The sequence below is a fragment of the Kwoniella bestiolae genome, chromosome 3 (assembly GCF_000512585.2).
Source record: "Kwoniella bestiolae CBS 10118 chromosome 3, complete sequence".
Taxonomy (NCBI): Eukaryota; Fungi; Basidiomycota; class Tremellomycetes; order Tremellales; family Cryptococcaceae; genus Kwoniella; species Kwoniella bestiolae.
Genome location: NC_089243.1, coordinates 346122 through 366117, shown reverse-complemented (window position 1 = coordinate 366117; position 19996 = coordinate 346122). Strand labels below are relative to the sequence as shown.

General features: G+C 47.0%; 7 protein-coding genes across 7 annotated transcripts; 1 reads left to right on the top strand and 6 right to left on the bottom strand.

Moving 5' to 3' along the window:
• Positions 1 to 231: 231 nt before the first annotated feature.
• Positions 232 to 2477, bottom strand: I302_104804 (uncharacterized protein; the record flags this gene model as incomplete). The annotated part of the gene is made up of 6 exons (XM_019195695.2): positions 232 to 281; positions 368 to 725; positions 825 to 1004; positions 1060 to 1241; positions 1464 to 1768; positions 1840 to 2477. The coding sequence occupies 6 exons, from the start codon at positions 2475 to 2477 to the stop codon at positions 232 to 234; spliced, it is 1713 nt and encodes a 570-aa protein (XP_019042518.2).
• Positions 2478 to 3078: 601 nt separating this feature from the next.
• On the bottom strand, positions 3079 to 6855 carry I302_104803 (uncharacterized protein; the record flags this gene model as incomplete). Its single annotated transcript, XM_065869944.1, has 15 exons — positions 3079 to 3284; positions 3396 to 3578; positions 3640 to 3712; positions 3777 to 3848; positions 3914 to 4063; positions 4149 to 4319; positions 4408 to 4658; positions 4732 to 5124; positions 5188 to 5287; positions 5363 to 5458; positions 5519 to 5592; positions 5696 to 5954; positions 6067 to 6133; positions 6198 to 6628; positions 6712 to 6855. 15 exons carry the CDS (start codon positions 6853 to 6855, stop codon positions 3079 to 3081), a joined length of 2670 nt encoding a protein of 889 aa, XP_065726016.1.
• Positions 6856 to 7480: 625 nt separating this feature from the next.
• Positions 7481 to 8377, bottom strand: I302_104802 (uncharacterized protein; the record flags this gene model as incomplete). The annotated part of the gene is made up of 2 exons (XM_019195697.1): positions 7481 to 7948; positions 8036 to 8377. The coding sequence occupies 2 exons, from the start codon at positions 8375 to 8377 to the stop codon at positions 7481 to 7483; spliced, it is 810 nt and encodes a 269-aa protein (XP_019042520.1).
• A 1420-nt stretch (positions 8378 to 9797) lies between these two features.
• Positions 9798 to 11421, top strand: I302_104801 (uncharacterized protein; the record flags this gene model as incomplete). The annotated part of the gene is made up of 6 exons (XM_019195698.1): positions 9798 to 9944; positions 10013 to 10089; positions 10152 to 10264; positions 10332 to 10567; positions 10779 to 10982; positions 11083 to 11421. The coding sequence occupies 6 exons, from the start codon at positions 9798 to 9800 to the stop codon at positions 11419 to 11421; spliced, it is 1116 nt and encodes a 371-aa protein (XP_019042521.1).
• A 455-nt stretch (positions 11422 to 11876) lies between these two features.
• Positions 11877 to 14494, bottom strand: I302_104800 (uncharacterized protein; the record flags this gene model as incomplete). The annotated part of the gene is made up of 9 exons (XM_065869943.1): positions 11877 to 12006; positions 12097 to 12530; positions 12607 to 12708; positions 12777 to 12954; positions 13031 to 13136; positions 13211 to 13355; positions 13477 to 13767; positions 13885 to 14191; positions 14301 to 14494. The coding sequence occupies 9 exons, from the start codon at positions 14492 to 14494 to the stop codon at positions 11877 to 11879; spliced, it is 1887 nt and encodes a 628-aa protein (XP_065726015.1).
• A 950-nt stretch (positions 14495 to 15444) lies between these two features.
• I302_104799 (uncharacterized protein) lies at positions 15445 to 16424 on the bottom strand (the record flags this gene model as incomplete). The annotated part of the gene is made up of 2 exons (XM_019195700.1): positions 15445 to 16193; positions 16271 to 16424. 2 exons carry the CDS (start codon positions 16422 to 16424, stop codon positions 15445 to 15447), a joined length of 903 nt encoding a protein of 300 aa, XP_019042523.1.
• Positions 16425 to 18330: 1906 nt separating this feature from the next.
• I302_104798 (uncharacterized protein) lies at positions 18331 to 19179 on the bottom strand (the record flags this gene model as incomplete). The annotated part of the gene is made up of 1 exon (XM_019195701.1): positions 18331 to 19179. One exon carries the CDS (start codon positions 19177 to 19179, stop codon positions 18331 to 18333), a length of 849 nt encoding a protein of 282 aa, XP_019042524.1.
• Positions 19180 to 19996: the final 817 nt, after the last annotated feature.

The window sequence follows — 19996 nt, the reverse complement described above, 5'->3', positions numbered from 1 at the left end:
GATTGAAGTATCGTGTACTCAGAACTGGATCGACATATATGTAAAAGTTTATATCACAGATATTCGAAAGTGGAGGGTGGGTCCCACGAGCACAACAAGGAGGTATCAGATTTACAGAACGATAGACAAGTGGTATATCCGGATTGATGTATGGGTGGGTGGGGTAAGTCACATGTACAGGGAGAAAGAGTCTCGTGAAGGATTAGATGATATACATTGGTTTGAATGTGGTCAGACCTTGTGAAGCTCTTTCAACAGTCGCTCCTTCTCCTCCAATCTCACTAGTCAGATACAACATTACCGAATCATCAGCTACAACAACATGCCAAGAGGTTTTGAGCCCATCGTCAAATGACGGATCACTCACACCTCATCCCAGTCTTAGCCAACAATCTTTCAGTCCTATAATTCTCATACAACATCTCCCGAGTCGTACTTCTCAGAATCTTTGAGTTCTCCCCTAAGATATTCTCCTTGAGCTGTAAGAAATCCGAATGTAGCGGGTCGAACAGCTTGGCTTCTCCCCATTTGTATTTCCTCGAGGGGTCTTCTTCGATTATGGAGGATGTGGTGGTATGGTCGGGTAGGAAGAGGCTGTAGGGCATTTCGGAGGTGGTTTCGGGAGGTGAGAGGGAGTCGGGTGTTGGAGGTCTGTCGTCGGTGTCGTTATGTTTATTTTGGTCGATGGAAGGTCGGTTGGAATCCGGTTCGGTGAAGTCTATACTCTATTAGGGTTGGGTCCAAGATCAGCTCTGCTTTTCTCTCTAATTGCACTTTGCTCTTACCAACAGGGGTAAGACCTCAGTCAGTGAATTGCAGCGTACCTTCCTAGACGCCTCATCAGCTTCATTGAAGATCCCAAACCCTTTACCCGGAATATCATTCCTCTTATCCCCCAAATCCCGCTTCATAGCTTCCTTGACCATCTTCAGCTCGGACACAGTCAGACAGTCCGAGTGCGTGAGGATGGGCAGAACATTCGAACGTTTCGATAATTTACGGATCTACCACGGCGTTAGCGTGAGCTGAAGGATCCATACCGAGAGGAGGCCAACTCACGATTTCAATCTCCACCTCAGACACTCTTGGATTATTTGTCACAACACCCTCATCATGCATCGACGAAGGGTGAGAAGAAGGAGCATCGTCGTCGAATAGTCCAAGACATGACCAATTGATTGGGTCATTATTTCGGGTAGATTGAGGATAAAGGATTGTTCGAGCGTCGATCATGTAGATGACTGTGATATGTAAAGATCCAAAACAAAATGTCAGCGTCTGAAGGAATTGACGAGACAACAACATCAACATCAACATCTCATGATGTGAACTTCTGATTCTCCTTGTCTAGCTCATGTTTCCTTCTTCTAACACACCGTCGCTCGAGTCCTCACCCTCCAAGACCACTGCGTATCCGCCACTCCCTCCCAGTCAACACATTCCAATACATTCGCACCACTCACCAAGATGAATGAGCCCCTCCTCCCCACCCGTCATCCTCCTAATCTTCTTCTCCTCCTCGCACATAACCTCGAACCTATCTTCCAACAACCTGATCAATCCGCCCACACCCCTCTCGCGGGATTTAAGCGAGAGTTCATCGTTGATCTTCAAGTCCAATCCGGGGGTATCGATGATTCTCACAAGGAGCTTTTCAGATATCGTTGAGATTGCTGTGTAGGCGCTGAGCGATTTGGTACTGCTCAAAGGGATAAAGGGGGTGGGATGTTCGGGTGTAGAGAGGGAGGAGAGAAGGAGGTTGGTAAAGCTGATCAATCCATCAGCATCACATCACATCACCTTACAATAAAAGGCATGACACGCAAGGGACTAACATACCTAGTCTTGCCCACACCTTGTCCACCAACTACGACAAAATTCAATTTCCCGACAGTTCCCTTCTTCCTATTCTTCCGTCTGCTCATGACCCTATGTAGACTATCTCTATGCCCCACCCCGGCATGACCATCCTGCGAGAGCGAAGGCGAAGACAAATTGGAAGCGGGTCTATATCCAGTGGTATTGTTCCACGAAGTAGGAGGTAGGTTAATAGGTTGTGAGAATGGATGATCACTCGACCAACCAATCTTGCTTTTCCTGAAATCATTCTTATCTGCGTCCACGCCCGCACCGCGATCAAAGTTGATATCTACTATCCCATATATCTCTTGTGTTGTAGGTGAATTCACAAGTTTGGGTGTGAAAGGTCGATGGAATTGGGTATCTCCTGATACCAAACTGGGCTTCTTCCCTCTGCTCCTAAATGACATTCTGTTTTGGTTGTGATCTTGATCTGTACCTTGCGATTGAGGGTGTTTGGGTGAAAGTTTGAATGGAGGAACTTCTTCCCATGAGGAGATGTCTAATAAAGGTGTGGTCAAATCCGGTAGAGAGAGAGACGGACGGACTACCTTGCCTGAGTCGGTGGGTGAGACTGATTGAGGGCGAGCCCTCTTACGCAGGAAGGAAGGGGCCATGCTGGGATTGATTGGTTTATTGGGAGAATCGAAAGTCCAATTTTGGGATGTTGGGATTGACAAAGGAAGAATGGGTCTGCGAGTCGACAAACGAAGGATATGATCTTCTGACTGCGATGATGTCAGTATGATGGTCGATCAAGCAAGTCTATCGATTTCTTCTTTGTCTTTAATGAGTGGGACACTGTATCCAATACGATCAGTAAGGATGTCAATGTTGGACGAAGATGATGTTGAAAAGCAAAAGTGAGTGATCAATGGGATGAACAGGTGGATGCATTGACTCTCTCTTTACTCTCTTTATTTTTCATGTTGATGTTGATGATAATGACGATCAGTGCGTCACGCTTTGTTCTCGTGTTGTGCTACTAAAACACAAAGAAAGGGACATGTAAGAGAGATCAGTGCGTTGATTGGTGCGACACGCCTATGATACTAGTTCCAAAGGATCTGATCAGACTCACTGTATCTTAGATGACAAAGGAATACTCGTATATGCATACAACAGTTGTCATTCTTCCGTTATTCCATTCTTCTTCAAAAGTTGATCAATCGGTACCAAGAAGGAATTCTTAGTGACTGATTCTCACGATGAACCACCTCAAACCCCTTTCGTATTGTGCCTCTCCCTCTCCCTCTTCTCCCGAAAGAACAAAGCCACGTTCCTAGCCACACTCCCAAAATCATTCTGTATCTTGACATCTTGACCAATCCATTTTGGTAATTTATTTTTGAGTCGAGGTGAGCCATATCGCTTATCAACGAGTAAGATCGTGGCGTAATCATTGGCATGTCTTATGGCACGGCCTGTCGACATCAGATTCAGTCACTTGATCAGCTCCCTTTCTCGGCATATCACCAGTTTGGTTGAACTCGTTGATGAGGTCCAGATCGAATGAGAAGTAGCAATGGACTCACCAATAGATTGATTAACAGCCCTCATACATAAATTCTCATACATCTCCCTACTAGCCTCCTTCCCATTCCCAGGTAATCCCTCGATATACCTCATACGCTCTTGCAGTTCCACCGAACCGACATTCGCGAAAGGTAATCCGACCATAATCACGCATCGGCCCAATTGATCAGAGAAATTGATACCTGTTTAGTACAAGTGAAAGTCAGCTTCAAGTATTACCATACAAGTCGGAAATTAACTGACCTTCTGATAATTTACCTCCAACCACTGCAAATAGCAGCGCACCAGTCTTCTTGCCTTTCTCAGCTGTGTTGCCCTAGAATGGCTTCATCAGCTACACTCTATGCTACTTGGTAGATATCCAGCTGACACACACTCACAGATGAGATGGCTAAAGCATAGTCCCTCAGTGTACTTTCAACATCCCCACTAGTCTGAGGTTCGAAGAATAGCTAGTAGTTCGTGCGAAACCACAACATCAGCTGGGTTGCAACTTCGATTGCTCACGCCAGCTTACACTCTTCTTCTCACCCAATTTACTCGTCAGCCCGGAATTTCCCCAAACAGTTATGACCTTATCTAAAAAAGCATAAGAAGGGAGGAAAACAACCACTCCATCAGGGACTAGCCCAATGGTCGATTGAATGACCGAACCAAGTTCCGTTAACTGATCATTAGACATCGTACCATCATCAGCTTATCTCAAATAAGCGCTTTAAGTGGGTGATGGGACATATGCTAGAGCGACTTACAATGCTGTCATCTTCTCTGTTTGAGTACTTGAACTCGAACTCCTTCTTCCTCGGTCCGACAGATACCACTTGCGTCAGGAGGTTGTCCTTGGGTATGACGTGGGAACATGATAGAGTCGATATCCGATCTTTAGGTATTGACGGGAATAACTGCTGCAGGAAGTCCGATATCTGGTCATGACAACACAACCTGTAAGCATCTGCAATAGCCTGGCTTATCAAACCCATAATTTTGATCAGAAGAAGAAACGAGACGTGCAGGTTCCATAGTCCCTCCAGCCAGAATGACCGACCTAGCCTCATTCACAATCTCCCTAAACCTCTCCGCAGGGTTCAGCAGCACATACTTGATAGTCACGTTTCCTTCCCCCTCTTCCGAGGAGGAGGAAAGTATGACTCGCCCATCATCTTTGGAATCTACCAGGGCCAATAGAAACGACTCGACCGAGTGGAAGGAAGCGATGGAAGCGTGCCGCTGCGTGGTCGTTCGACTCGTCTTACTACTGCTCCCTACGAGAGGAAGCAAACATATCATTGCATGAGCTCTGATCTAGGTGACGGACTTTGGATGCTATGAGCTCACCTTTCTCATTCTGCTCAATCACAAACTCCGAGAATCCACTGATCTTTCTCGCTAGTTTACTTTCCTTCAGATACCCCACCAGGTCAAGCGGGTTAAGCTGATCATTCCCTTTACCGATCCTTTCCATCAACTCATTGATATTCAGCACTTCACTCTTCACTTTGCCTTTCCCCTTTCCCTTTCCACCCAGATCTCCATTACTGGCGATGAATTCTTGACAGACTTTAGTCAGGCCTTGTAATAAGCTCAGAACCTGGCGTATCTTGAGGGAATGCACGGATTTGAGTCTGTTCTTGAACCTTGCGTAGTATTGCTGTAGCTGGCTTGTGGCGTTGGATATGGTACTCGAAGTTAGAGTGGTGGAATAGATGGATAGTAACGTGTCGATCAAGTCTGCCTCGTCTATATCAGCTGGTCTTCCTACAATGTCAACGAGGAGAAGGGTAGCTCACTCACTATGCGCTTCATCAATGACGATGACCTGATCCTTTAAGTTGATATCCAAAGCTTCTCTTGCGTTCTTCTTCAGCAGAAGGTTGTAAGGTAAGGTCACGATCTAAAAACATGTTACAGTCAGCTAGAGCTAGAATCATCCATCTATCAAGAGTTCGCTAGCTAAATATTAACCCACCTGACTCTGCTTAACCGCCCGTCTCGTGGCGTAGTAAGGGCAGACGCAAGATTTCTTTCCAATAGCCACGATATCTTCGATATCTTTGACTGAGGCCTGTGAGAGCATTGATCAGCTTCGTCCCTTCATTCGAGGGGAGATGGGTAGCAGACGTACCAATACGGAATCTCTGGCGTCAAGCATTATACCTTCCTCTGCCTTTGTCGGTAAGTACTCGCAGCGTCTTTTGCCTATAACCCACAATTAGCTCTGTCAGCTCTTATTCCTTGTATCACAGAGAATGATAGGTATGCTCGGAGATGCAATGGAAGCCAGCGATAATAGTATACATACCAGACTTCTGCATGTCCAAACAAGCCTCGTTCAATCTCTCATCCCCTGCAACGCTCCTAGCTAGTAACCGCACTTTATCGTTGATACACAACTGCTTCCTACTGCCCAGCGGTACCAGACTGACGCCCTTGGATGTCGACGGTTCAGCTTGATCTGGGTTAATGGTCGAAGAGTCTGGATCGGAGATGGGGAAAGATGTTTTGAGTAGTTCCGAGGTGAGTTGTCGGAGTTGGGTGTGGGTCCTGGAAGTGTAGTATATCTAGAGACATGCATTGTACATTAGATTCCCCACTTGACTCGTTCAAGACGAAATACGAGATTGATCCATATGATAGAGTGTAAAGAGGGATAAAGGCCAGCGAGAAACTCACTTTAGGTAAATCCTCTTCCTCCTCTTCCCCTTCGTTCGTACTTGATTTAGGTCTCAACGCCTCGTACCTAGTCCCAGTCCGTCACATGAGCTATGTCCTTGTACAATCATACCAAGCGACATTCAGCTCACTTATCCATCAACTCCCTAACCTCCTTAGACAAATACGGCCCCTCCTCATCCCTTTGCGCATCGTCCGGCAGAAACTCTTCTTCCTCCTTCCTATCCTTATCCTGCACCCCATCTCCCTCACTGCCCTGCAACTTCGACTTCTTGATTACCACCCCCCTACTCATATTCAGATTCCTCCTAATCTTCCTTTCCCTCTCTCTAGCCTTCCTCAACCTCTCCTCCCGCTTCTCTTCAACACCTCTCAACTCGGCAAGTCTAGCTTTGAGTGAATGCTCCACCACCCAATCTGGTTCGTCGGGATCGTCCTTCTTCATTTTTTCCCTTAGCCCCTCGACAAATGAATTGGATAAGCGTTGTTGGTGTTGCTCCAGCCATGTTAAGGTGGATGTGAGGAGGGTTAGGGATTTACCTGTTCCTGTGGGGGATTCGACCTGTCGACCCTAGTTAGCATACTGACACTAGGACGCTGGGGAATGGGAGCGTGAGATGAGGATGTGCAGGAGGGATCACCTACTATTCCAATCTTACGGTCCTCGATGGCTCTGAAAACTACTTTCATAAGATCCAATTGGATGTCGTATGGTTGAGGATAAGGGAAGGGGAAGGAAGTGGGAGTAGGGAGTGGAGGTAATCCCGAGGAAGAGGAAGGGTCGCCCATATTGCATGTTCCTGACTGCAGGCTGAGAGTAAAGAGGTTCGGTAGATGAATGTACGCTGGGTTGGTCTGAGCTATCTGAGTGTCATTATGGATGTGCAGGTAATGAAAGGTGGTGAACGCTAGTAGATGAGCAATGGAGAAATCCAAAATATCTGTCTAAGTGATCGCGACGCGTTTGACTTTACTTCGGTGACCGAGAATGTAATGTTCTCAGCCAAATCACTACATGGATGCAATGGTCGCAATAGAGGCCAGTGATATTGGGACGTGGCATAGGGTGATACATACATTGATTGAAATCTACATATATCTAGCTAGCTAGTAACAGACTATATCATATACAATTGTGAAGATCCCACTCGATCGATCAAATTTAGATTATTCGGAAGAGAAGCGAGTTTGTTTGATTGATTGAATTCTAATGAAGCAATGATCACAGCGAAAACAGATTAAGAAAGAGATCTCTATCTAGATATGGGTCTTATGAAAGATGAAGAAAATCACATCATACTCCAAGCCCTCTTGTCGCCCAACCTCAACATATGCATCAAAATAGCTTCAGCTACTACCGAATCTCTTTTCTGTTCTTGCTCCTGTCCCTGTCCATGCCGCTGTTGATGATGCGCTACATGTCCAAGTCCATGGTCGAGTCTAATTCCATGGTGGTGGCAGTGGAACTGGGTATGGAGATGACATCCCTTCTCGCCGATGAAATGCCATAATCTTTGATTGGGATTGGCATTTGGGCATGATCGTTTAGGTTCGTGTTCGTGTAATGACTCGAAATGGAAGACGGAGTCATAGGCTCGCTTGTACTGAGTGGTGAGTGTACGCTCTCGCTCATCTTTCGATGATGTATTCCAGCGGTGGTCATTGGTGGAGTGCTGGGTATGGCTATTGATCTCGGTGGAGTGTGCGAAAGGGAGGGGTATCGGGTGGAGTGGTGGGGATGGTGGAGGGGTGAGCAGGATTTCGTTTCGTTTGCTTGTACTTGTGCTTGAGCAGCTGGAAGAACTGGAAGTTGGGGAATAGCCAATGCCGCCAAGGGGATCGATCCGGTCGAAAAGCGCGGGAGATAATGTGGTCGAGCGTGCTGCCGACTAAATCGTCAGCGAGGGTACATGAGCTAAACTTTCTATCGCCTACAACAATAACAGCAACGAAGCTAATGTAAACTTACATATGGTAGAGATGATGGAGTCACCGCGTTGAGCGAATATGGCGCCCACTCGCCATCGCCCTCCTTCAACTTTTGTATCCTGTTGGTATGATGTTCTATCGAGTGGGGCAATGCATTTAAATCCCTAAAAGGGGATTTTATATGTGTCCTCGAGATGGAAGGTAGGCTGTTGGATCGTCTTTTTCTTGCGCCTGCGCCGTGTCGAGAGGATGATCTAGATGAAGAAGAGGAAATGGAATCTTCCTCTGATGAGTCGCCGAGGGATAGGCGGGGTGTGGGAGGTGTTGAGGGTGGGCGATAGTGGTGGTGCGTGTGGTGGTGTGGGTATGGTGGGTGCATCATATGCTGGTGGGTATGATGTGGATGGGGGTGATGGTGGTATTGGAGATGGTGGGGGGTCACCGTTGAAGGTTCTTCTAACGATTTGAGGAGATCATCGAACGACGGAAGGGTCGTTTTGATCGTTGAGGGTGATTTGATTGGTACAGCGTTATTCAGCTGTAGACCTGACATGATGATGGGTGTGTATCGAAAGTCAATGTAGGTACGAGTAGATGTAAGCTACGTTCTATTGTCAATGGTGTTGGATATTGGATTGGATGTAAGTAAGTGATTATCAGATGAGAGGAAGAGAGCGGACTCGATAAGTTAGTACATTACATCTATATATCGATCCCCTCTACCAAGCAGTGAGCTCCCTCCAACAGGTTTATCGGATTCTATCGCATTCAGGAATTAATCGCATCACTTTCGATGTATTGTACTCGCATTCAGAATGATTCGCACGACCGCCAAATAAAGGATTTACAGTGTATTCCCCATTAGAAATGGTAACGTACCTACAACAGCATACTCAATCGTGTGGAAACGGTAGGATCATAAGTTTGTCAATGCAAATCCAAGATGGGCAATTGCCAAGAGATCGGAAGATACCGTCCGCCACATCCACATCCGATGTCATCCGATCTTCACCTTTCTTTTCACCTTTTCAATTGAATCTTTCTTTCTTCGCGCGGCCGTCTTTCACGGGCGTATGTGTGAATCTATGAGATCATGTGCTGCTGTGCCTTTGTTTCTTAGAAACAGGTCATATCAATACAGCGGAAAGAAGCGTGATGGGAGGAGCTGCAAAAGAGGAAAGAGAGGGTTTGTAACCTTAACGATCATATGCTGTTACACTTTTCCCGGTCGAGATTTGGGTTGATTGTGGTTGGACGCTGTGGGTGATATGACATATTTGTAGTGTCCAGATCGAAGTCGAATTATGTACATCAACTCACTCTCCCCGTGGTAGCCGGATCTTGGAGATGAGAGCTATGACCCAAGAGATGAGATCAACCATCACCATCAAAGACGGGTCGGAACGCCTCGTACTTCACTTGAAAAATCGAGGATGTCTCGATTGATTATGTGCCACATTGCGGCAGCTGCCGTTGATATGTTATAACCCCGCGGTGTGGGACTCCACATGCTTGATGTACTCCACCTAATCGAGATCACACCGTGTCATTACTACCTTACTCTACCGCCACCTCACTCTCGCACTAGCACACGATCCATCTCCATCTCTTGACATTCATTCCATCTTTCTCTTTCTTTCCTCTTCCTCTTTCTTCTTCAGCCTCTTTCGATTACACCAGAGCCAAACAACTTTAACAAGTTCCTATCTCTTTAACATCGACCAAAGAGCGTCTACCTATTTCCCTTTCCTCTCTCTTCTTTCCATAACTCCACTTATCAGCTCATCCCAAGACATAACACAATGGTTGAAGCCGTCCTTAACCCCATCAAACAAGCTACCGAGAACGTCGTTGCTGCTGCGAACGAGTTCGTAGCTGGCAAGCCTTCCACTGCTGAAGAGGATGCTAAGAAGATCGCTGATATTCCTAAAGAAGATGATGGACACCGAGTAAGCTTTCCCCTTCTCCTGTATGAGAGAGGGTTTGTGCGCAATCTGACGCGTCGGTGTTGGTTTAGATCTACATTGGTAACATCGACTACAACACCACCAAGGAACAAGTCCAAGAGTTCGTCGCTCCTGTAGGTGGTGAGATGTAAGTTAGCATCCTCATTTGGCTGATGGAACCTAAACTGACGATATGTATGGATGATATAGCAAATCCATCGATCTCCCTCTCAAGTTCGGTAAACGACCTGCAGGATACGCTTTCGTAACCTACACCAACGAGGCCGACGCCAACAAGGCTGCCGAGCAACTCAAAGATAAAGGTGTGTTTGACTATCATCTGGCTCATTACCTGGCCAGGGACGAGCTTATACTGTGTTGCATAAACAGAATTCGGTAACAGACAACCTCGAATTGAGCTCGCTCGACCAGCCGAAAAGGTCCTTGAGATCCGAAAGGCCAAAGATGAGAGAAGGAAACAAAGAAGAGAAGAAGAGAACGCCAAGAAAGCTGAGAAGGCTGCCGAATCAGCTACTGCTGCTGGCGTCGCTCCTGAAGCTAATGGTAAACCTGCTGAGGGAGAGGAGAAACCTAAGAAGAAGAGGAACAACAAGAGCAAGGCTAAGGTGAGCCGATCTTACACGAGTGTCAATATCAAATTTCTTCGACACGAGCAACTTTGACGGTCTCCCTATCTTTGCGACACTCTGCAGTGCAATGACAGTCGGGGTGTTTCTTGCCTCTTCAATTCGTTGCCGTGTGCTTCCTTCTTCTTATGCTGCTTCCATCAATTTTCAAGATCCACTTAGATATTTGACTGACCTGCCGATCTCTTAGAAGTCCCGAAGACGTCTTCCCGGAGAAGGTGACGAGGGAGAAGCCGAAGCCGAGACTTCCGGCTCCGCCGAGCCTGCTTCCAAGGGTAGAATTGATGTGAACGACGGAGAGGGAGAGGCCAAGGAGAAGAAGAAGAAGGCTGTTGCTGCCAAACCAAAGAAGGAGAGACAACCTAGACTCGAACTTACCGGTGACGATTCCAAGGTGAGCTTTCAACTGCCTTTTTGCTTCGAATCTACAAAGTACAACAATTCACAATCAGATCGATGGACAAACGCTGAATGTTTTTCTGGATCTGATGTAGAACACCATCTTCGTCGCCAACCTCCCCTTCTCGGTAGACGACGAAGCCCTCGCCACAATCTTCACCAACCTCTCCATCAAGGTCAAGTCCGCCAAAGTCGTCCAAGGGATCCGAAGACCCAGACAGGGAGCTGCTCGAACTTTCAAGCCTTTCAGAGCTTCCAAGGGATTCGGTTTCGTCGAGATTGAGAATGAGGCTGAGCAAGCTCAAGCTGTCGAGAAGGTCGATGGAACTTTGGTTGAGGATAGGAAGATCACTGCTAAGATCGCCAAGGAGATGAGACCCATTGAACAAGAGGAGGTTAAAGAGGCTCAAGCTAATGGTAACGGTGATGCGTGAGTGTCTATCTTATCAACATGCTATCGAGGCTATTCAAGCTGATTGTGTGTTCAAGCGCCAGTGCCGAAATCAGCGCTTAATCCTCTCAACCCACACAATGTTCGTTCGTTAATCCCTATCACCCCAAAATCCTCCAAACACAACTATCATTTGTAAAATCATCAAACAATCATGTTAGAAATCCGCAATAAAGATCAGATAATCATATGTTCGTCGATGTAGGCGGAGGTGGGGGTGAAGAATGGTAAGAGGTAGATGTAGAGAATTGGGTTTAGCGATCAATTGTATATATCATATTATGCAATTATGACCCGATTTACTGTACAGATTTCTTCCCACTACAAGCGGATGGCGACATGGAAATAGCAAGGTCATCAAATAAAGAATTACATGAGTGGTTTCGCGACTATGCTAGATATTCTATAAACAGAAACAGGTATGAACTGGTCAATCCTTTACCCTACCTTGTTGGAATTCGATTTTTCACCTTCTTCATATTCTTCCCCTCTCAGATGTCTGATGATAATAGGTAGACTCGACCCCTTCTCGAACAATGTCCCCTCGACATACGGTCTCGTGCTCATCCTGAATTCCCCAGTCCAACACAGCATCAGCAAATGCATCCATGAAAGACAACCCCCCAAAGCGTCGCCTGTACTCAAACGTCAAACTCACATATTCCACCTCCAAACTCTCTGATCATCTTTCGGCAAAACTTGAAACTCCCTAATCAATTTGAAAAACATAATTTTAATCTCCATCAAAGCGAGCTTGTAGCCCACACATCTTCGCGGACCATCAATGAAAGTCATGAAATTTGGCCAGACGCCCGGACCGGGTGGGACACTGGATGGGATAGAGGTTTTACGAGGGATGGTATCGGTGCGGAAGGGGAGATCCATCTCTGGTTTGGCCGAGGCCAAGCCTTCGGGCCCATTGGCGTCGGACCATTGTGAGGCGAACGTGGGGGCGGAAGAGGGCGAGGGGGAAGTCATAGGTGTTTTGGAGGGTTCGGGACGATCGCCAAGGAATCGAGAGGGGTCGAATGAGTTGGCATCGGCACCCCATATATGGGAGGAGGTGTGTAGGTGTTCGATCGGTACGTGGATCTTTGGGTTGGTCAATACGTGTTGATTACTTTATGGAGTGATATGGGACTACATTGATGTCTTAGATGATACTTACCATCTGACCTTTCCGTATTTTCAGCTCAGTGACTGCCTTCCCGCTGGTAAGTCGCAATGGTTGAGATAAGGGTATGATATCGTCCCTCTGCGCTTGTCGAACCTACACTCTCACGACAAAACGTATCAGTAATGCGTAGTTCCAGATTTATGACGATGAAGTGGACTCACGGTCCCAGGTAGAGAAGGGTTAATCCTCAATACCTCTTTAACGACAGCATCGAGATATGGTAATTCGTCGATCTGCTCATAAGGCAGATTATCGCCGTACGCTGATAATTCCGCTCGGAGGGTTTCCTGCACGTAGGGATGTTTGGCAAGTTGATATAACCCCATGGCGATTGTTCCGCTAAAGTCACGATACAAAGTCAACATACAGCGGCAATTAATTATGTGGTCTGCGATACTGTACAAGATAGACTCACGCAGTGGTATCTGACCCTGCAAACATGAACGTAGCCAGTTGACCTGTGATCTCGTGATCCCTCAATTTCTGATCAGGGTTCAGTCCTTTGGTCATATTGCATCGTACTATCATCGAACATGATTCTATCAATCTCTTCTCCTGTATATCTTATGTCGTTCGTTGTGGGAGAACCACTCACGCATCAAAGTGAGCAAATCCCTATTATCGCTCGGCAGCTCTCTCTTCCCTTCGTCTATCTCCCTCTGCCTCTCATTCATGATTTTCTTGGAGAGATCTTCGAGTGGGTCCATGGCTTGAGCTACTAGTTTGGCATTTTCGCTGGGCTGATAACACGCATCATTGACATCAGACCAGACCAGCGTATGAATAGATGATGAGTACATTCCTCTTGTCCGGATTCTATAGTACCGTGTAACTTAGTGTTAACATGGTCATATCACTCACAAATACCTTCTCAAAGCACGGCCATAACAGCCCCATCAAAAACTTCAATCCGTTGGTAGGGTACTGCATCCTCTCGTACTTGTCGAACAACCTCCCGCCTTCTCCCTCCCATTCGCCTGCAGAGTTGAACGTGTGGTCGATCCCCACTTGACCTATGATATCGAAGGTGCATCTCGAAGCTGAGGCGTAGATGTCTATCTCCCTTGAGCCGGGAGGTAGCTTATTAGAGCAGGGTGAGTAGGGAGTGGACAAGTGGGGATTGGAGAGGAGGTCGTGGAATATGTCTCGGAGCTGTCAACGAGTGATGATCACATTAGCACGCATGATAACACTGGAAGTAGAATAGTGATGACAGGTTGACGACTAAGATCATTTGAATGGATTATTCATGAGAGACGATCAACCCACCTGATTCGCCTTCTCCTCAACAATCTCACTCATCCCCTTCAGCCCATTCCTACTGAACAGCCTCTGAGCGACCTTCCTCTGTACCTTGTGTCGTTCACCCTCGGCCACTATCAACCCCTCCTTCATATACCTTCTTACCAAATTCCTCAGAATGGGCGACTTGAAGTATATCTGCGTATTGTTCAATACGTGACTTAAAGCTCTCGGATCCAACGTGAAGATTCGATGATGTACCCCGAAGGGTCCTCTCACGAGGAAGGTGGAACCGTAGGTTGATATCCATTCGTGGACTGTGTTGCCGTGGAGACTGCGAACAAGTAATGGTCAAGACAATGCTTAGCAATACTGAGACAGGTCGACTGCAGCACTTGGTAGATGTGTGGTCATGTTGGATGAAGAGAAAGAAGACAACCCACTTCATGATCTCTACACTATGTCCATTCATCCCATATCCCCGTGGTGGTCCCTCCAGATGTCGGAGAGGTGATGTCCAAGGTTTCAGGAGGAAGGTGTCGATGAGGTATACCAGGAGTAAGATGACCAGAAAGGACACCATCTCAAGGGGTGTTGGTAGTCTTATACCGTCCACAAGATCTATGCTCCTCATCATGACTGGCCTGGCTTAGAAGGTTTCTGCAAGAGTCGAAATGAACGATGATGGGTCTGTCATCAAGAAAGTGAAGCTAGAAGAGTCAACACGATATATAGACGTACTCTCATTCTACTTCCCCACTTGCGACCTCTACCTTATACACACACACAACCGCTACATACCACGCCCTAAATGAGATAACTTCCGATCAAATCAATCATTCAATCGCACTTGCACTTGCACTTGCATTTGCACTCGTAGTCTCGCCCATGCGTGAGAAAAGGAAGCATCGCCATAGCCATGCGCATCGATTGATCCCTGTTGTAGCATCTGTGAAAGAGACAAGGTCATTGTATGATTGAGGGGTAGAGAGTGATATGATCATTTCAGAATAGCACTAAATCACCTTACCTGATCGAGAACAATACAAAATATCAAATCGTTTTCAGAAAAAGAAGCAGATCTAATCTAATTCAGGAACCCACTCGCAAACTCGCATTTAGCGTGGGTGGGTTTCAGGCCATCGGGGTATTTTCATCAGCTACGATTTAACATGCTTATTGTTCTCTCAGGGTGGTGGTGTATACCGACTACCTGGTAATAAATCCGAGACCATGCGAAACTACCGCAAGTCAAAGCCAAGGACAAAGCCGCCGTAAGCCACCCTCGGAAACAGATGCAGTGAGTGAGGAGACATGCCTAGAAGGAGGCAGAAGGTCCAAGCACAGTAGCTGTAGAGAGCAGATTCAATTCGGGTCGCCCTCGATGGACAGCATCTCACGGTTTTCTTTGACCCTAAAAGTCAATATTCGGTTTGTTTTCAATAAATCAATCCACCAACATGCATGAGTCATCAACAACGCAATATGAATTCAACAACATCGATCATATCCATTTCACCTTTCTTTCCAACGTCAACCTTGCTTGATTTCTGCTCGAGAAGTGGATACTCTTGGGCTGAGAGTCAGTCAAACCGATTTGGTCGAGTCAGGGGTGGTAGCCCAGGAATCGTTGCCTGAGCTTTTCGATCTAATCGATTCTTTCGAGTCTTTCTTACCCAATCTGGTCCAGTCGATACGATCATGGTTGTTCGTACCGGTGCTGAGCCCTTGATGGGCAGGGGGAGTAGCTGGACCAGCTTGGGAATCAGCGTAACCCGGATTGCCGCCGTAAGACGCCCCATAGGGGCTCGCAGGTGGTAATCCGCCGGTAAGGTGAGGCGAGGCGGAGAAGGGAGTACCAAAGTTGGAATTTGCAGAGGTACTGATACCTGAATTGGTGTTTTTTTGAGAGGCGGTGAGTGCGGCATACAAGCCCCTTCCACTGGTCGCAGAGGATGCAGGCGGGGCATTGAGGGCAGAGAGCGACAAGGACGCTCCATCGAAAGTGCCAGTGTTCCCGGTCAATTGATCAGGACTGGAGGTAGGAGGCTGGTAATAATGAGATCCACCTTGGCCTGGTTGAGGTGATTGAGATTGACCAGCCTGTGCGGATGGATCTTGGTAGTGTCCTCCGAAAGGCGCGTATCCTCGATAATCGGAACCACCATAGCTAACTCGATAGTTAATCGCACCTTGTTGTCCGTATTGGTTACCATAGGAACCGACGGAGTATTGTTCAGCTGAGTGGTGTTGGTCATATGCCTGTCGGCTGTAATCTGTATCACTACCAGGAGGAGGGGCCATGGTCTGACTGCTCCCCATTGGGTGCCTATTGCCTACGATGAATGCAAGCAAGCAGATCAGCACCGAAATCAAGGGACAGAATTTGACATTGACCTAAACTTAGGCTCACTTTTCCGCCCGAAACGATTGTTTACCGTCTGTTTAGCTTTCTCCACGGCGTCGTCAATCGACTCGTCCGCATCATCGAAAGGTTTGTCGAGTACGTTGTGTAGACGCTTGGACAACTCCGCTTTCTTCTTTTTTAGGGATCTGCGAAGAGACATCGTTGCTAAGTGCGAAGGATCGGGTGAATGTTCAGATTACTATAAGTCGCGAGTCAGGGTAGACAGGCAATGTGATGAATAGGGGATGGAGAACGATTGAGAAGTGTCTGGAGTGATGATGGCATTTGGGAGGGTTTTATTTTCTACCCTTTCGTAAGTCCGATCTGTTGGCCATGACGATATTTGCAATATTTTTGATCTTTTGACCTTCAGTCGTTCAATGGAGAGCACATAAAGGTTAGCCAATCCTAACGTGTTGGAACCACCCTTGAAGGGGGTCACAGTGAAAGGTGAAGGCTAACATGAGCGACTCGTCTTCGTTCTCCGAACAGGAAGTACTGTCTTCACCATTGTGGCCTTTGTCGTCCTCGCTTCTGGGCCTCTCGACTTGACACATGAGGTCATTGAACAGCCTCCTGGTGGCAGTGAGGCGGAGGAGGGATTTGCAGACGCAAGAAGCAGAACTGTCTGCATCGTCAAGGATCTGTGCCACCAAGCGCGACTTCAATTCAATGGCATAGACAAATAAAACAGAGTATTCAGGACAAAATAGGTGATATAAATTATCTACAACGAGCTCCCACTGCCATCTGCAGCGGCGCCGGTAGTCTCCCCTTGGCTGCCCGATTTAGTGGACTTCTCCTGATCTTGCACTAGCGATGACAGGCTTTCTTTTCGTTCGCTTCTGTGTTTAGTGAGAAGGTTGATCAGAGGGTTACGAATTGTTTGGGTTTCCGACAGACCTCATATCTTAGAATCAATTCCAAATAAGTGGGCGTCCGTGGGCTTTGAGTTCGTGACAGGCTCTTTTATCTTTCCTTCCAACGTGATGCCCGGATCATTTGTCTTTGATGTGGTGGAACCATCTTCGTCCAGCGAAGTAAGTGGTCAGAACAGCTCTGGGTGACTTCCACAAGAACGACCTCAGATATGTGACAAATGCACTCACGCTCGGAATTCCAATCAGCTGTCCACTTGTCAACACCGGTGTGGGTCTTCTTGAGGAATTCTTGGATAAGCCCTCCTTTGACAGAGAGAGGTATGGAGGGCGTTTGCGGGCTCATCGCGATGTTTTGTGCTTTCTGATCCGTTGCGGTGACGGGACAAAGGTGGACGTAGTTTTGAGAATCGCTGTCGATGGCCTGAGAATTATGGTCGTCAAATGAGAGATAATCGACTTTGATAACAAGAAAAGTGAGTGGCGTGGCTTGTGGTGTTTGCCTGTTCGTGACAAGCAGGGAGAAGGTGACTCCGGGCTTTGGCGGTCCAGGATATCAGAAGGGTGTGCCGGCGAGCTTGCACAAAGATCTACCCAAGGGCCAGGCCTCCCTTCACACAAAGGATCTCATGTCGTCATTTATGGTCATCTCAGTCCTAATAAATGTGATCCATTGAGGAGGAATTGACCTAGATCCCCGGCGTTTGTGGGATAGTCCAACAAAGGTTGGACATTTTGAACGCGTATCTGTCAAGGTGGCCTCCGAAGTTTGAGGAACGAATTGAGGTGATGGCAAGTTAAGGGGATAGGAAGGTTTCACGATGTCCATCCATGTCATACCTCATCTTCAATCGAAAACCGGTCCAGAGAGCAAAGACAACCGAGAAAGAGCAGGGTTCGTCATTTGCTGAATTCGAGACCCTAATCAGGAAACTGTATACACAGCAATGTAATAACAAGCTCAAGATGAAATCGCTCGAATCGTCGACGGTCATGAAACATGTCTCATATAGAACATCAAGTTGGGTTTCTATTCAAAACACCGAGGAGATCACAAATGCTCAAATAGCTGTTGAAGAACCCGAGAAGTAGCCCAGACCATCTTCCGTCATACGATTTTACTGCATATCAGTCATACTGAGCCACTTCATCTGGGTACTTCCAATTTGTATTCGTACCAGATGACAATCAGAAGTGAAAGTGCTCACTCATTGAGGAGCGTATCTCGTGACACATACGTCCCAATGGCGACTTCCATTCTGGCTTCACGAGGAATCGACGGCCCCCAAGAGTGTCATTCACGCTATAAGCATTGTCGATCAAGGCCATCATTTCTCCTAACACATGGTTTCTTTGGTCGAGCTCGGCAGTGCGACCGTCCTTCTTGCAGTTTTTGATTTGACGTCGCATATCTGCCAGGGCTTGTCCACAATCGTCGAGAATGGCCGTAGATTGGGCAGCGGTCATGGGTCGCTCGAGTATCAACGAGCTTGCAGCAACTGCTCCCGTCAGATAGGGTAGGTGGATCTTCTCGAAGTCTTGACTCATCGATGCATTTGCTCTCTCGAGAAGATCCTTCAGAGCATCCCAACGCTTTCTCGCGTCCTGGCGATGTTGATCGTCGGCGCCGAAGACGGACGTACAGGTTTCCACGATGGTACGAAATTGCTGTTCATGAAAAGCAAATTCCATCTTACTCTTGTCGTCGTTTGTGGCTGATACGGACTTCAGCTTGGATGTGAACTCCTTCTTGATGGGTTTCATCACCTCTCGATTTATGTCGTAAAGGGTATAGACCGTACTCAGATATGATGGAAGAGTATGTTTACGTAGCTCGTTCCAAAGATCTGTGATGGGACCACTTAACTGAGTATCGCTCTTATGCTTCTCAATAATTGCATTGATTGGATTTGTAATCGTACGAGGTTCTTCAAAACCCGAGACCTGTGGCGCGGAAAGATCTCCCAACCGATAAGCTTGGGACGACGACGAGTCGGGGACCATGACGAGGGTCTTGAGTTTTTGTTCATATGTCATGTCTGCACTGACGCGCACTGTGGGACCTGCAGGCAGCGAGGTCAACTTCGGCCATCTAGATCGTGTTGTCCTGGAATGATCTCGAGGGGAAAACCCGCTGGATCAAGAGACTTACTATCGTTCATTTTTTTTAGCCAGTCCCGTTCCCAAGATTCAAGACTCTTCCTTGTTTTGCGGAGGTATGTTTCTATCGTCTCCGAAGCTACTTGTTCAGATGGGGTCTCATCCGGCCCCTTGATACTTTCGGCCTGTAGACTCATTACTGTAGGATCTTAGCAATCTCAGGATGGCGCGATCAGAAAGAACTGTGATCCTGCAGAACGTTATCTCTTGTCCAATGGCCCTTACAAAGATAGAATTGGACAAACGATGTATTGGAATAACAAAGAGAGAGATAGCTTGACTGACCAACAACGATCTGCATAATATAGACAGGACATGCTTCATCGACTCGATCGCTACGTGTGCGAAACAACCAGACTGCTCGGAAGTCAAGTGACTCGTTCAACAAAGGATGTTCTGAAGAAGACAGTAGAAGACACAAACACGCAACTCGAGTATAAACTGCTGACTCAAGCGAGATTTCCGGTCATCATACGTCACCGATACGCGGGAATTGAGGTCAGCGTTGTTCAACGACCTTCGAGCGAGATGCAGCATTATTATTGAGGCATTCCATGGTGACGTTACACAGGAAGAGTGTACTGTATGTACAAAAAGGTTCAAGTCACCACATGAGAAGTTCTCGATGAAGGTCAAATATACACAAAGCCATTGAGACTTAACAAACAGGTTGGACTTTTATAACCTTTAAGGG